Source organism: Oryzias melastigma, linkage group LG4, assembly GCF_002922805.2.
Source record: "Oryzias melastigma strain HK-1 linkage group LG4, ASM292280v2, whole genome shotgun sequence".
NCBI classification, from domain to species: Eukaryota; Metazoa; Chordata; class Actinopteri; order Beloniformes; family Adrianichthyidae; genus Oryzias; species Oryzias melastigma.
This window is the reverse complement of record NC_050515.1, coordinates 12,646,780-12,664,027: the sequence shown is the minus strand read 5'-3', so window position 1 is coordinate 12,664,027 and position 17,248 is coordinate 12,646,780. Positions and strand designations below refer to the sequence as shown.

General features: G+C 36.2%; 1 protein-coding gene across 1 annotated transcript; it reads left to right on the top strand.

Annotated features, from left to right (window-relative positions):
• Window positions 1-2,153: 2,153 nt before the first annotated feature.
• il12rb1 (interleukin 12 receptor subunit beta 1) lies at window positions 2,154-14,749 on the top strand. Its single transcript, XM_024279074.2, has 16 exons — window positions 2,154-2,812; window positions 3,312-3,435; window positions 4,978-5,016; window positions 5,147-5,310; window positions 5,384-5,526; window positions 5,618-5,687; window positions 5,929-6,051; window positions 6,864-6,940; window positions 9,691-9,925; window positions 10,029-10,178; window positions 10,434-10,532; window positions 10,851-11,000; window positions 11,471-11,626; window positions 11,751-11,820; window positions 11,984-12,059; window positions 14,023-14,749. Exons 1-16 carry the CDS (start codon window positions 2,716-2,718, stop codon window positions 14,311-14,313), a joined length of 2,064 nt encoding a protein of 687 aa, XP_024134842.2. The 5' UTR covers window positions 2,154-2,715; the 3' UTR covers window positions 14,314-14,749.
• Window positions 14,750-17,248: the final 2,499 nt, after the last annotated feature.

The window sequence follows — 17,248 nt, the reverse complement described above, 5'->3', positions numbered from 1 at the left end:
TCCAACGATACCCTCCTTTCATGGATTGGACAAGTAATGAGAAAGTTACGACAATTTAAAGACTCTAATCTTTGTTTCTGGTCACAAATATATCAATGTTTTGCTATTTATTTCAGGAATACAATTATATCCTACTTTTGATCACCTAACGTGCCATAACTTTCTTATTCTTTGAGCTATCTTAATGATTTTTATACCGTTGGAATGGTCTCTTTCAGCCCGTTCCAGTGATATAAATATCAGAGCAATCAATCTAATTTGAACATTTTTGTCACATACCTACACCAAGATAGGCTAGTTGGGCTGTGTGTGCCGTCCACATAGGCAGGCGGGGGAGGAAACACCATGCAAAACAATGCTAAAAAAAAAAATAAAACATCGCTCTAGAGCAATCAGTTTAACGTTATATAGGCCCTCTAAAAATTTGGATGATTTGGTTGATTTAGGAGCAGTTGACGTTTGCTCTGGTTACTGTTGTAATGTCCCTTCATCCGATATTTTAAAGTGAATTTTTAGATTAGTAATCTAGCGTTATTTGGTTACAGTGTTGGTTAATTTTGAATCGTAGTTTATCTCCTTGAAGCTAGCAATCTGTGTTTTGTAAATATGGGCTATATAAAAAATGAATAATAATAAAAGGCAGATCACGAATCAGCACCATATATTGTAAGGTGTGTTGTGCTGTGCTTCAAATTTTTGTTCCATGTGCCCTTTTTTTTAACTTTGAGCACCTGCCCCTCCAAATGTCTCTGCACGGCCCTGCTGCCAAGCACCGTGGAGCTCGTCTGGCATTTGCTCAAGAACACCAGAATTGGCAAGTCCGCCACTGGCGCCCTGTACTTTTCACAGACGAGAGCAGGTTCACCCTGAGCACCTGTGATAGACGTGAAAGAGTCTGGAGAAGACAAGGAGAACGTTATGCTGCCTGCAACGTCGTTCAACATGACACGTTTGGTGGTGGGTCAGGGATGGTCTGGGGAGGCATATCTATGGAGGGACGCACAGACCTACTGCCTAGGAAATGGTGCTCTGACTGCCATAATGTATCCAGATGAAATCCTTGAACTCACTGTCAGACCCTACACTGGTGCAGTAGGTCCTGGTTTCTTCCAAATGCACGACAATACCCGGCCTCACGTGACAGGAGTATGCAGGCAGTACCTGGAGGATGAAGGAATTGAAAAAATTTAATGGCCTTCATGATCCCCTGACTTAAACCCAATAGAACATCTCTGGGACATTATCTTTTGGTCCATTAGGCGCCGCCAGGTTGCTCCTCAGACTGTACAACAGCTGAGGGATGCCCTCACACAGATCTGGGAGAAAATGCCACAAGACACCATCCGTCGTCTCATTAGGAGCATGCCGCCACGTTGTCAAGCATACATACAAGCTGGTGGGGGCACGCAAGATACTGAAAAGCATTTTGAGTTGCAGGAATTAAGTTTTGGAAAAAAAATGGACTAGCCTGCCACATCTTCATTTCACTCTGATTTTATGGCGTCTACACAATTGAGCCTCTGTAGGCTGAAAACTTTTATTTCCATTAAAAGACTTGGCATCTTTTTGTTCCTAAGACACTGCCCTGTCGTTATTTGTATAGATATCCAACTTCATATTAAGATGTGATGTATCTAATGTGTTTCTTTAAAGTGCTCCTTTAATTTTTGTGAACTGTGTATATATATATATATATATACACAGTACATACACATTTGTTCTCTCAAATTGTCTTTTGCTGTTTATGCATTTCACTTTGGACTAGAATGATTATATTTGAAGTATACTTTTTTCCAAGACCATCTGTTAAGCTTGTAAGCTGTTTATTAATATGGCCTTTGTACACAATAGTCTCACTTTAGATATAAATAGATCTTACTAAGTATGATAATAAACCTTGTTTGGCTTATTGTGCTAATAAATGTCTTACTAACAACCTAAAAACACATTAATAATGTTTGTTAACATATTAATAAAGTTTATTGAGGAATCTTATTATGAAGTGTTACAATTTTGAAATGATAATTTGATGCTGTGAATTTTAACAAAATAAAACAGAAAATGAAACATGATACTACCAGTGTGTGAATGTGGATGTGAATGGGTGAATGGGTCTGTGACTGTGAAGCGCTTTGGGCCCTTGAAGGAGGGTAGAAAGCACCATACAAGTATACGCCATTTACCATTTTACTAATATACATACATATATATGTGTGTGTGTGTATGCATATATACATATATATGTTGTGTTTTTTTTTTCAGAAAATTAGTCCTTAATCACTTGCAGTTCATGAATAAAACTGTCATTTTTTTTTTTTTAACCAAACAAGGTGCCTCTTTTTACTTCTTGTAGCCTTCAACTTACGTTCTGGTGGTTCTGTCTGTTGACACATTAAGTTACATGTAGGTGTAAGGAAGTTTTCTTTCTGGGGTTTCCACTGAAGAAAAAAACGTCTTTAAAGCAAAACTATTTTACAAAGTCAAGCATAGAAGTAAAAAAAAAAAAAAAAAATCAGCAAGTGACTTCAAAGAATTTCTTTTGTGTCTGACTTCACAGTGAGAACCTAAAGCCTCCTCCCCTACTCGTCATCATTGTGGCTTTACTGAGACTTATATAAACTGAGGGACTTGAAACTCTGGTGACATTTCTGAGAAAAAGAGTCATGTAACAGGAACACAGGTTGACTACTTTGACTCACTTCCACCAACCAAATAATGAACATTTTTCTAAACTTTCTTCGCCTCATGGAAGCTCTCGTGCTCTGGAGCTCTTTACAAGGATTTACTTTCTTTCTGTTCCTAATCAGCAAAGGTAAAAAAACCCAAAACATTAACTTTCTTTTTTATTTACTTGACATGTAATATACATCTAAATGTGCTTTTGACCACAAATATATTGTAGTAAAACTCAATGAAAGATAAAACTCATTCAAAGGAAAGCGACAGTTCAGTTATAGCAAAACAATGGTTAGCTTATCTTCAATATGTGGTTTCCTACTGCAGGTCACATCCGCACATTGCTGTCTGCCAGTTAAGACCTACATTTCAAATCTATCCTCCGCTTATTGACAACTTACAGTCTAAACACAGTGAAGAAATCTACAAAAGCTGGTTTGAAAAGTCTAAAAACTGCATTTGATCTCATTTGCTTTTGCTGAGTAGATTCAAAGGTTGTTCCAAAATAAGTCAAAAAGATAAGACGAGCTTCTAAAAATGCTGAATTGTTGGAGCAGATACATTCAAAATCACTTAACTAAGGCCAATTCAAAGCATATATTTATTAAATCTGTTACAATGTTTTCTCTTTGTAGGGTCAGGATGTGAACTTCGTTCAAGCCCTGAGTGCTACAGACAAGACAGCAAAGAAACTGTTTACTTTTGTGAATGGAGCTTTAAAACAAACGCAAGTGATGCCAGGTTTGACTTTTACTATAAGTAAGTACTGATCTTTGTTTTTCTATTTAAGATTTTGTTGCTTCATCAATTGGGTTAGAAAAACAAACTTTTTTGTTAAATACTGTTTTTACATCAGGTCAAAAACCAAATAAGCGAAAAGTATGGAGAGAAAATAGACTCACCCTGGTTTGCGCATGCGTAATTCTTGATTTGTTCACCTAACTTTGAATATGTGTGTGCGTAATTCTTGATTTATAATTCAAATGATACATTTTGTGCATAAGTACAAAAATTATTAAATAAAAAAAATACCAAATCCAATTTACTCATGCAAAAAATAAAATTACAACAGCCTGAAACTAACTATATGCACAAATCTTTAGAAATTACACACAAATCCCTTGTTACACAAACACACAAAACCACATTTACGCACAAATCTGATGTGAGATTCTTTTCCCGTTTCCCACATTCATCCATCAGTGATGCTTTTAAATGCTGATAGAATCCTGGGTCATCAGAGTTTTCTGTTCAACTTTAAACTTAGATTGTGGATATTCTCCAGTGAAACTCTCCTACTATCTTAAACAGATATATTTGATATAAGGATACATGTGTAAACATCAAAGCAAATTCAACTTTGTTCTCATAGAGAACAGAACACAACCAAGTGCTTTATATTAAATATATAGGAAAAATAATAGTAAAAATAGTATTCATAGTAAAAGTTCCCCTTGACACATACACATTCTACAAACACAAACAGGGAAAAGAAGTCCATGAAATAAAAAAAGAACGTGAGGAAATGTAAAAAGTACTTAAAAGCTGAGAAAAAAATTGGGTTTTAAGGTTTTCTTTAAAAACGGAATGTGGCCTTGCAGTGGGTTTTTGGGAACCACCAGCAGACCTGCAGCTGAGGCCTCTGGGAAGGTCATAAACTAAAAGCAATTCTGAAAATGAATAATGGACTAGATTTATCTGCGCTTTTCCAGACGCTCAAAGCGCTTACATTGTATATCAATTATTCATTCACACCTCATTCATACTTGGTGATGGTAAGCTACTACTGTAGCCACAGCTGCCCTGGGGCAGGCTGACAGAGGTGTGACTGCCAGTTCGCGCCTCTGGCCCCTCTGACCATCACCGGAACATTCATACGCATTCACACATTAGTGGAGCCACACTGGAGGCAATAGGCAACTGCCTATCCTTCGATCAGTGGCCACTGTCGCCTATAAATGAAGGTCCCATCCCATAAAAACATTCATAAACTGATAAAAGAATCTTAAATCTGACTGGGAACCAGTGCAGAGATTTCAAAATTGGTGCAAAGTGCTCCTTCTTTTTGGTTCTGGCGGTCAAGAGGCGTGCAGCTGATTTTGAAACAAGCTGCAGCAGATCAATAGTATTTTTCTAAACACCAAAAGAACAATAGTCTATACTTGAACTTATAAAAGCATGTACATGTTGAGCCAGAGCTCAAATATATTTCAATAATGTGAGGGCGTTGAACAATCTTGGTGCATTTTTTTTTTTTTTTTTTTGCTGATATTTTTTTAACTAACACTCCCTCCCCAACAGGCCAGCAAATGAGTTAATGCAATCTGGGCCGAATTTAAGGTAAAAATATAAACTTCCTGTATTAAAACAAAAAGTAAAACACATTTTTTAATTCCTCTTTAAAGACATGTTAGTTGACTTCTTTTTCTGATCCTCTGATTTCATGAACCTGTGTTTTTCTTGGTGTTAGTTCGACAGGTAGTGAGAAAAAGTTTGGGGAAACGAAGGAGAACCCGTATGACTTTGTTGCAGAACAACTAATAGTTGGCTCTAAAATTGACATTTGGATAGAAGCTCATACGAGTAGTTCCAACTGTGTGTCACCCAAGTGGTCTGGTGTGCTCATGGACAGAGGTAATAATGTGGAACTCCAGCATCATGATTTTGATGAACAAACACTTAGATCAACTCAAATCTTTCTCAACAGTTAAATACATGGCTCCACAAAATATCTCTGTATCCTGGTTGACGAACAGCCTCATTTTAAGATGGCCAGCTCCAGAAGAACATCCAGCTTTAGCAGAGGTCCGCATTCTGCCTAATGGTGGTCCTACAGAATCTTCAGAAACAGTAAGCTGCCTTACTTTTTTATCTGTGGATCTTCTGTTTGAGCATTTTATGTGGCAATCTCGATAATCTTTTATTTGTATTGTGCCAACAGAGGTTAATAAACACCACATTTGAAGCTGGAGAGAGAGCTCTTGAAACACACCCAACAGAGATCTTAAAGTGTGAGTACAAACCTTTTCCCTTTCTTTAAATTGTCTGTATCACCCTCTTATTTCTTTTTTCTCTCTGCTCTGAGAAAATCAACATCTAGCTGTTAATCCCTAATATCTGAAGATATGTCAGCTCTCATTTTTGAAATATGCTAATAAAATAAAGAAAAAAAGAAAATGTTTGATTTTTTTTTCTTGATTCAATAGAACTTCTTGTGTTGTTTCATTTTTACTTTTTTTTTAACCTGAACAGACAAACTTCTGGTTGCAAATCTTCAGAAGAATACAGCTTACCGGGTTTCTATTAGACATCGATCAACTAAAGCCAAAGACCCACTATGGAGCAACTGGTCTACACCGACAGTTGTTCCGGCAGGTAATCTCATATGTAAGCAAAGAATGGAAGATTTATCTGGTAAAAAATTAAATATATGCATGAGTTTTAATCCCTTCAAATGGTACATTGCAATTTCGCAACGTACTATTTAGTCCACTTAAAGTCCCACTCCAATCATCTTTTGTTCTATTTGAAAAGCATTCCCAGTAATTAACAATTATGCCATTTTTAGCCAAAATCTAAAAATGAATGTTATTTTTCCAGATCCTTGGAAATAGTTTCTGCAGAGCGACAGTAGTTTATTATAAATTCACCTCTGAGTTGCCCTCATTTCCCACGATCCCATTGTTAACCTCCTCTCCGGCTAGCTTACAGCCCCTCAAAACCTAAAGCTAACATTAGCGGTGCAACAAAAATAAGGAACGATATTGCAGTGATCCACCCTTACAGTTTTAAGCAAGATGTCGGCTCAAAGGGAGGAAAACAAAGACGAACATGGATCTAGCTGTCTACAAGTGGATGCATCAGAATGGAGAGGAACTGCAACAAGTTTTATTAAAAAGCCTGTTTTCAGCCATTTTGAATGAAGAAATACTCAGAAAAGCCAATTTAAGCTTAATTTTCTTTATTATTATCATCTATCATGAGATAAATACCACAAGAACACATTAAAAACTAAAAAAAAACACAATTTTTATTAGAGTGGATCTTTAGTATAGCATCACCTTGAATGGAAAAGCGCAAGAGTATTTTTTTATATATATATAACTGGAAATAAAAACCGTCACAAAGGGTTTAATTTTTTTTAATGTGAGATAAATATGCGCTCAAATGATTTGTTTTCACTGCAGAACTTGAACATGAACCTGACATAACCAACACAGTGACACTTGAAAATGGCCATCGAAAGGTGAAGCTAACTTGGAAGGTAACCACAATTCTAAGAAACCATCAACTGGTCATTCTCTTGTGGTCTTTGTTTCTTGATTTTCCTCTTGGTTCTTCTATCTGCTTAACAACAGGTTTGTTTGAAGTTTGTTTTCTTTCCTCTCCCTGCTGCAAATGCCTTGTGCAGCAGAGCTTTGTCTCTCGTCCACTGTGTTAAGCATCACTTCCTGTTTGTGTTCATGCTGACGTTCTGTCAATGGATGCATCTAAAATGTTCATGATGATGACTGTATTCAAACTCATGGTGATGTCAGAAGAGCACAGAGAAGGAATACAAAGTTTTGGCTGTGATGTGTTAGTGATTGATAAAAAGCAGTAGCAAAAGTTAGATATTCTGCATGTTAGCTTATTTAAAAATTAGAAATGTCTATATGGTCTAATATATAAAACTAATTATAAACACTGCATTAGCATAACAAGCAAAAGGTCAAGCAGTATATATATATACATACATTTTATATCTGGTTCATTTTAATTTATCAGTACAAAGTGTTATATTTATTTATTTTTTCTCCACTGACAACCATAAAAAACTCTTAGCTGCTGCTCTGCAAGTTGCTTTCAATTTTCTGACTTCCAACAAATGTTCAAATTAATAATTTTCAATAATTCTTTGTAAAATATTGCTATAGCAAATGCAATAAATTAAAAAATTCATGCTCAAAAAATAATGGTTAGATGTTCTTCTGCAAACCTCGGTTGTAATCAGTGGTTATTTGACTTACTGTTGCCTTTTTTTAGAGTCAGGTCACTCTCCTTTGACAAACGTGATTCGCAGGGCCAGTTTCAATCTTAAGTCATTAGTACAGATGCGATCCGAGGTCCTGCGGTGCGATTTGAGAGACGGGCATGGCGATCTGGCAGCCGTGTGATACGGTCAGAGTTAAAATCTTTGCACTTTGGAGAGGTTGCCGCGGCGCATCAACCAATCAAGGCCTCAACGTTGGGCATGTGACGTTTCCAGTGACTCAATCCGTGGGTAGAATACACCTCCAATATAGTGGATCAGTTGGATAGTTCTCCTGAACCTGCACCTGCCAGGTATTTAAGTCAGAGGAGGCCTCAACCAGGCAGGAAGAGAGAGCAAAGCAGTAGGCTGAGGAGCAGTTGGTCCTCAGCAGTCTTATTCTGCTGGGTTTTGTTATTTTAGTTTGGGGTTGGAGTCTCAATTTGTGGGCTTCGTTTGTTTTTTTGATTAGTTAGACTTTGTTGTTAAAAGAAACGAACAAATCTCACCGTACCAGGAGAGTCTCTGAATGATATCATGAACCCAAAGAAGAAAATGTGATTTCCAATGTTTTTAATGCTCTTCAAAATAAACTAACCTTATCTCTAAACATCCTCCTTGTCTTCCATGCATGAGATATAAGCTGACAGACATTGCTCCATGTAGCGATCAGGCTAAAAACATGGTAGGTGTGATAGCTCCTCCCACACGTGGCTGGGGAGTCAAGCTTATGTAAACATTTTTGGACAGGCGGTGAGCAGAAAATTTGTCACCCAGCTAAAAGGAGGAGACTGACGTGAATTTGATGCACAAATAGCACTTTGGAGGGAACACAGCTTTAGTAATCAGCAGTTTCTGAAATACCAAGACTGGCCAGTCTGACACAAACAACCATCAAAATCCCTTAAATCACATTTCCTTCCCATTCTGATGCTCCATTTGAACTGTAGCAGATCGCCTTGACCATGTCTACATGCCTATCTGCATTAAGTTGCTGTCATGTGGTTGGTTGATTAGCAATTTGCATTGATTAGCAGCTGGACAGGTGTGCCTAAAAATGGCCAGCGAGTCTATACATATACTTAAAAAAAATAAAATGAACTCTGCACAAAGATAGCAATAGTTATAGTTATAGTTCGTAGCAATGATGGCACACCATGTGATTTGGCTTCAGATGTTTTACAGCAGAAATATGTTCTTCTGCAGTTGCAGTGACATACTACACCAGGTTTTCACAAAGTTTCCTATCTAAAGACTATTCAGACCCTGTTTAGAAGCCAACAAAATTGGGCGAGTCCACAGCAATTAACGGTGGCGCACCATTAACACTTTTTACTCAAAACAAATACTTGCCATTGTTAAAACAAACATCAAATTCTTCCGGATGGTTGAAAGTGTTGAAAGTGATAAAGAAGGTGTTGGGGAGCTGACAGTACACGAGAAGAGACAAACAAACAGACCCTAAAAACCACATCTGTGCTGTCAATGCAGGCTCCAGCTGGCACCATTTCCCCTACGCAAAGCAAAAAGCAGACCGTTTGATCACGTCCACCTGCTTTTTTTAAACTCTTAAAACTAATTTAGTCGATTTATGGTAATCTGACTTCTCCAACACTTTACTTCCACATTTACCTCTTAAAACTTTTAACATTTAAATGTAAATTCTAGTGAGTTATTAAAAAAATGCTTATTATTTTAACCACCTCAGCATAATAATTAAAGCATAATAATGGATTATATTAGGATGCGTATTACTACCAATTTAGAAGTAATATTACGTTACTTTAATGCACATATTGGTTGATCTTTTGTTAAAACTTCATTCACTGTAATTCTAAAAACATTCAAAATGTACTAAAGTATGTAAGAAGTAATATAAATTATGGCATTTATCAGAATGTTTTTGCTGACTTCCTTCAGTATCTTTCATTTTAGAATCAATATTTATTTCATGTTGCTGCTTCAGATTGTTTGTCAGAACTGATCTCCCTTCTGCTCCCCAGCCGATGCCCAGTGCAGCAGCAGTCAGGGGTGTGAAGTACATCGTGAAAGACACACAGTCGTCTCGTGATTGCCCGTGTAAGCGGAAGAAAAAGCAACCGAGTGAGCAAGACAAAAACCATATTGTTTACGTATCATACTCTTCTGTCAACATCACCGTCGTCGCCAAAAACCCAGCAGGCCTGTCTCCACAGGCCGTCATCAGACTACCAGTTGCAAGTGCAGCAAATTTAACAAGTAGGTCAAATTGTGTGCAAGATCAAGAACACGTATCAGTCTTTTTAGTCCTTGTTTAACTTTTCTGCTTTTTTTTTTATTTTTTTTTATTTTCCTCTTGTAGTTTGTAATAAAACATTACTTGACGGAAAATTAAAAAAGAAGTCAACTTGTGTCGAGCTGTACGAGCTTCAAGATGACCATTTGGAGCCAAAAAATGTGGTGATTTTAACAGCAAGGATGCGTAAGGAAAAGAGGGAACAACTAAAAAGAAGTAAGTAATTTCCTACTTTCAAGAATTGATCTTATTCCTTTTCGTTTTTTTTACACAAAGAACTCAATGTTGAACTTTTTTTAAAATCAAATTTGAATTTTTTTGAGAGCAGAAAGTGGCTAAAATAAGCATTATATTATCCCTTATATTATCCTTCATAATCTTTTTGTTCTGCCCAATATTATTGCCATGAATATATTAAAAAAGGTCAAACAAATGGCACTGAGGTGCTAACCCTTTGTGCTTCTGTTACAGATATGAGTGACTACATCCGGTACCTTTACTTTGAGCACAGATGTGTCAATGGGAAACCACAGACAGATCAAATGTGCTTCTTTTATAAGAAGGAGGGAGGTAAGGGCTTCAAATGCACTGGCTTTAGAATGAGATGTCCAAACTTTCAATGATCTCTATCTTTATTTTGACATAAATGTTTTAAAGCATCTTTAATTTTTGAAAGTGGACCTTCAGTTTTAGCTAAGAAAGTGGTGAAGACAAAAAACTCAGATTTGGTTTGATGGAAGACTTTGACAATTATTGAGGTTGTTCTTAAAAATTAGAGCTTCTTTGAGAAAAATACAGCCGCAACTTCTCCACATGGATAAAAGTAAGGGTAGATGCAGGAATGTGTGCGTATCTAGTGTAAAAGCTTCTCTCTTTTCCATTTTTTAGTGCCAAACAAAGAACCTCAGGATTTTATCGTCTCTCATGAAACACAAAATTCAGCTCAAATATTCTGGAAACCAGTTCCGTATGAGCACCAGCGTGGGTTCCTCACTCACTATTCATTGTGCATTGTGAAAATCAATTCACAAAAGGACGGTATGGATCTGATATTTTGACCCATCTTACATTACAGTTTTAAAAACATCATCTTAAAGACCCACTCCAATTGTTTTTAGCGTGTTCTTGTGGCATTTTTTTATGATGGAGAACATGTGTAAAGAAAATTAAGAAAAAAAATTGCATTTCTAAGTATTTCTGCTTTCAAACTGGGTGAATCAAAAGATTCGTTTTCCTCGTCTGAGCTGATATTTGGGTTGTGAAGGGCTGTAAGCTAGCGAGAGCATGTAAACGGAAGGATGTCGGGAAGCGAGGCAGCCCTGCCCACAATGAAATATGCATAAACTATGTTCTAGAAAATGGAACAAGTTTTTCCTTTTGGCTAAAAATGACATAATTTAAAAGACCACTGAGAACACTTTTAAAATAAACCACAAGATGATTGGAGTGGGACTTTAAAACATTTACTATCAATCCATTGCAAGTTAGTCCTCATTTCATTTTGTCAGACTGCTTCAACATATCAACATCAAAAACGTCTCACCGCTTGGGAAACTTAACACCAGGAACAAAATACAACGTCAGCCTGGCTGGAGTGACACGAATGGGAAAAGGACATCAAGCCAGAACCTTTTTTACCACATTGTCAGAGGTTCCTGTGAACGGTACCAGACCTCTAAAATCAATTCTGACAATAACATAAATATTAATGGAATTTTTGTTTCATTTTTTTTCTCTAATTCCTTTTTTTTTGCATTTTAAAATTCCCTTTTTTCTCTTTTGCACTAGTGTGGTTGAGTTTGGGACTGCTGATTGGGTTCTTCTTTTTCTCAACTATGTGCACCATTGTTTTAAAGAGGTGGGTGATGCCCGACATTACATTTCGCTCAACAAATTTGTAACAAATTAGTTGTTTTTTAAGATGCATCGCTGAATTTGGTAAAGACAACTGAAAGCTGAAGGTTTTTGGAGCCAGTATAGTAAAATGCTGCATGATCACTGTCTGCTGTGTTAATATTCAGAATCAGAAACACGATCTTCCCTCCTGTGCCGACTCCTGTGATTCCAGATTTTACTGCCCGGCAGCCAGACAGTGAGGTAAGTTGGCGTATTTGACATAAACCTATTATACACATTTGTTTGTTGTTGTTGTCAGTTTAATTACTAAATTTAAATGAAAGAAAAAAAGTTACACTTATTCTCAGTCTGTCTTTGCATGTCATGTCAAGTTTTGTTTCTACTGGACATAAATGTAGGTTAAACAGGTGGAACCAACCAAAACAAAAAACTGCAAAACTGTCATTTTATAAGATATAAAAATAAAATAAACAACTCCTGCAGGCACAAAAGTGTAAAACCATTACACAGAAACAAATTAAACAATAAAAAGATAGGATGATGCCCTCCATCTTACTGAACTGTATTAGCTTGAAATTGGCTAAAGACCTGAAACTTGGAGAGAAAAAGACTGTTTAGTTAGAATTTTTGCTTATAAATGACACTAATTTGCCATTGCTGACTTGCATAGCTTTAACCTAAATTTTTCACATGCATCTAGAGCAAAACTTTTGCAAATGTAAGGACAATTGTTGCATGAATGTGATGCAACAGCTGCACATTAAGGGTGTCAGCTCCCCACCAAAAAGCTCTTACACTGAATTAACTTTCTAACGTACAGAAATTGTCAAAATGTGAAAGCTTGTTTTTAGCAATTAAATATGTTCTCCCGGGTTTTAAGTTTTTATAACTTTTCTTTGCTCCACACCTTTTCAAGCATTTCTCAAAACCAGGACAGTCAAGAATTTACTTTGTGTCTCATTGAGAGCTAGGATCAAGAAAAAAAGGGAAATCTTCATTGGATGAGTCAAAATCATTGTTGCTCCCTGCTTTTAACAAAAGAGAAACTTGATTTAAGACTAAAGAAAACCCCTCAAATTGCACTGTACTTTTTGGTTCAATTTTAAAGATATTATTTTGGCATTTATTGGCATTATTTAGGAAGCAAAATTTATATTTATGTTCTAAGATTAGGTGCTAGTTTGAGATTTTCTAAGAATTTATTCAGATGGGCAAACTTGTACTGTACTTGTACTTGTTCAAATCTCATTTTGTGGTTAAATTAGTCATTTTCACTGATTGAATCAGTTTTTGTCATAGCAATCAAAATAGACTACAATTGGATACAGAAATACTAAAAAATACTAACTATTTGAGTAGAACTATCAAAAAATATTGCAGTATATCTGATTTTAAGTAATTCCCTAGAACAGTTGGCTTTTTAGTTATTTTCTTCTGGTTTCAAGACTTTGATATCTTAGTATGAGATTTCTTTCTAAAGGAAAAATTACTGAACAAACAGAGAAAATTACTACTTTCTACTGATTTTCTTCCTGAGTTTAGTGTTATTTTCCAATTTTTAAGCTACCTCTTTTTACAGTGTAGTGACATATTACCAAAAACATTGCCCAAGTCGGTGACCTCTTTGCTCTTCAGCATCTGCTGACTCCTCTCCATCAGTTTATGCCACTTCATGGCGGCGTTGCTGATGTTCCCAAACTCTTCCATGTTGTTATGGTAGAGCTGACAGTTGACTGTGGAATACTTATGAGATGTCTGACAACTTGATTTTTTTACACCTGTAGCCAAATGATTAGGACACCAGATTCTGATCATTTGGATGGGTGAGCAAACACTTTTGGTAGTATAAAGTAGTTCTCAACCATCTGAAAGAAGAAGAGTTTAAAAAAGGGTTAGGAAATGAGCATTTAAAATCAGGTGTGCATGATTAAGACTTGGACACAGGTGTGGTAATTAACAGAAGTCAAATGAGTGCAAACACGAAATGAGGCTGACTGGACTTTCTTAATTTTTATTAAATTGCTTCACAATATATTAAAGTATATTTTCTTTAAAATATTTATTCTTAATTTTGAACAGAGTAAAGCAAAGAAACATTTCTCCCAATTTTTTTTTTTTATTTTAACTTGTGAAAGGTGTTTTGAAGGAGTTTTTTTTGGCTTGCTTTTAAGACATTGTCTTCCATTGTGACTCTGAACAGCAGAAGTGGGAGAGAAAAGAAGAAGTGCATGAGGTCACTCTGCACCAGCTCCTCCAGGAGGGGACCTCCATTTCAGAAAAGGCCACCGTCTTCAGAGAGGAGTGGAACGGTGGGACTGAGGTGGAGAGTGAGGGGAGCCACTCAGAAGGGTCCAGTGACGAGTGTGAGAGCTCCAACTCAACAAGTCATGCACTGAGAAAATCAAACATAGAGATTGAGCAGATGGACGTAGAACTCGCCATGCTGATTTACAGAAATGGTTTGGTGTTTGACGTCAAAGGAGAGTCACCCTAAAGCTGTCAAGATGTGATTTATTCTGAAATTAGTGTTTTAATGTGCATATGAAAAAATATATCTATAAATCCACTTTATAATTAAAATTATGCTCGTATATTTGTGTTATTTATGTGCTTATTTTTTGGTTTAGCAAAAATTTAGAAAATATTTAACAATTTTCTATGTGAGACAATGTATTTTTGGGAAAAGACTGACATTTTTGGTTTAAATTTATTTTATTTTGGTCAAAAGTAGAATTACACAATGAACATTTTAATGGTAATTATCATCTCAACTTTATTTATAAAGCACTTTAAACAAAATAAAGCTCACCAAAGTGCCAAACAACGCATAAAATTAGCAAAAACAAATAAAAGATAAGACAAATGACTATTAACAATATAATAAAACCAACTAAATCAAACAACTCAATTAAAAGCCAAACAAAAAAAAATGTTTTAAGGGCAGATTTAAAAGTGCAAAGTGAGTCCATCTGTCTGACTGAAAAGGCTCTCAGTTTCCTCTTGGTTGTGGAAATGACTTCATCAGCTGACTTGAGGAAGTGAGAATGCGTGTACACCTGGATCAGGTCTGACAGGTAGTTCAGAGCGAGACTGAGAAGACATTTAAAAACAAATTAAAGAATTTTTAAATCAATGCAAAAACGAACTGGGAGCCAATTAAGTGATGCTAAAACAGGAGTAACGTGCTCCAGTTAAAAGACGGGCAGCAGCATTATGGACTAACTACTAACAAACAAGTGACTTCTGGGTAACTCTGACATAAAGAGCATTGCAATAATCAAGTTGAGACAAAAACATGGATTAAAATCTCGAAGTCACTGGAGAAAGAAGAGGTTTAACCTTGGACAGCTGCCTCAAATTAAAAAAGCTGGACTTGACCACTGAATTAATATGAGCATTCAAAGTTAAGTTGCTATGCAGTTTCACACCTAAACTCGTTGCTGTTGGTTTCAAATAATCATTCAAAACACCTAAATCAACATGTGCCTTAGTCACTCAGGCCAAATAACAGAACCTCAGTTTTTTCCTAATTTAACACATGACATCCATTAAAGCATCGTAATAATTGTTGAAGAGGATATGCTTCTTCCTGCTTTAACAGTATGTAAATCTGGCTGTCCTCAGCATAAAAGTGGAATGAAATCCCATGTTTTCCGAGAACTAACCCAAGTGGAGGCAGGTACAGTGAAAAAGAAGAGGTCCGAGAACGGAACCTTGAGGTACGCCATATGCAAGAGGTGTCCTGCAAGACTCTGTAGCTACAAGATGCACGGAAGCTCCTATCAGTTAAGAATGATCTGAACCATTTTAAAGCTCTACCTCGAGGGTCCACCCAGCTTTCCAAGTGAGATAAAAGGATTTGACGGTCAAAGTATCAAAGGAGCTGCTAGATCCAGCAGAAGCACAACAACATCGTGACCAGCATCAGTTGCTAACAAAAAAAATCAAATGTAGGATTTCCAAAAACACCATAAATATTTGCTTAAAAGAGACCAAAATTCCTCCGTCGTTGCAAATTTCTTTTTGTTCATTCAATCTGAAAAAAGTTTATAGTTTAACGTGTAATTTAAAAAAAAAAATGACATGAGTAGTGTGCCATTTGGGTTGCACTGACTGGAAATCCCGGTGAGAGTGAGATTGTCAATCTATGTTCTGATGTGAGACGTAAGAAATACAAAAGTGCAAACTGAGCTAATTGCTTGCAGATGCTCAAATGTAGGTGAACCTTTTCATGTCATAACAGTAAGCATCAAAGGTTCTCAAAACAGGTTGCTGGAAACATTTAGATGCAACTTAGCAAAACATTTGAAGTGAAAACAAATCATAAATTACGCTGATTTTATTTTTTTCTTCAAGCAATAGAAGAATGCAAATTAGAACTTCAATATCCAAACACTTATCTATAGTTGTTTGTTGTAAAAGAACAACAAAAAATAATAATAATTTAGCGCATACTGTTGCTGAGATAGACAAGTTTGAGAATGGGATAGTTACCGTCAGCACAGGAAGTGGTCATTAAAAAGATCCAGTGACCTTGAAAAGGTTGATGAAACATAATGTGAAAAAGGACAAGTCATAGCAAAAGAAACGTGCGTGTGGTTGATCTTTTTTTCTGTTTGACTAACATATGCTCCATTGATTTATGTGAATTGGTAAAACAATAGCAGCGTTTTCCTCTAAGGTAGCTGCATTTCTCAGAAGATTTAACTCTCCTTTTTCACAAATTCGATTAGACTAAAATTTAAGTCTGCTGAAGCACTTTTAAATAAAAATGAATACATTAGTTCTATATATGCTAAAGAGGGCAAACCAGTCTCTTTAACTAATTATACAGTTATATATATATATATAAAACATTTTTTGTAAGAATGAGGATGACATTTTTAATGTATAGCTGCACAGACAAGCTACTACAGCCATTTTATGAAGCATTTATCTCTGTTTACACCAATCAACTCTCAAAATGTGAGTTCCTCTTAATAGCTTCTTCTCAACATCAACAGATACAAAAATAAAATTAAAAATTGTTGAAAGAGTTCCCTAATTGTTTCATAGCAATTGGAGTCCATCCATCAATTTTCTTAACCCATTGTATGCAGGGTAAGAAAAAGTTGGCTACTGTTGGACAAAGGTGGGATACACACTTTACAAGTCACACTTAGGGACAATTTGGAGAAATCGATTAACTTAAAAAGCATGTTTTTGGCCTATATGGGAAGAAGCTGGAGTGCCCAGAGAAAACCCCATGCATGCACAAGGTGAACATGCAAACTCCACACAGAAAGGTCACCGTGCAGCCCCTACTCTGAGTCATAAAACTAAGATCTGCAGAAATGTGTAGCATAGAAAGATTTTTTGGGGGAAAAAAATATGCTGAAGACCAGTTTCTAGTCTTGTAAATGTAGAGGGCAAAACTTTATTCAGTACTT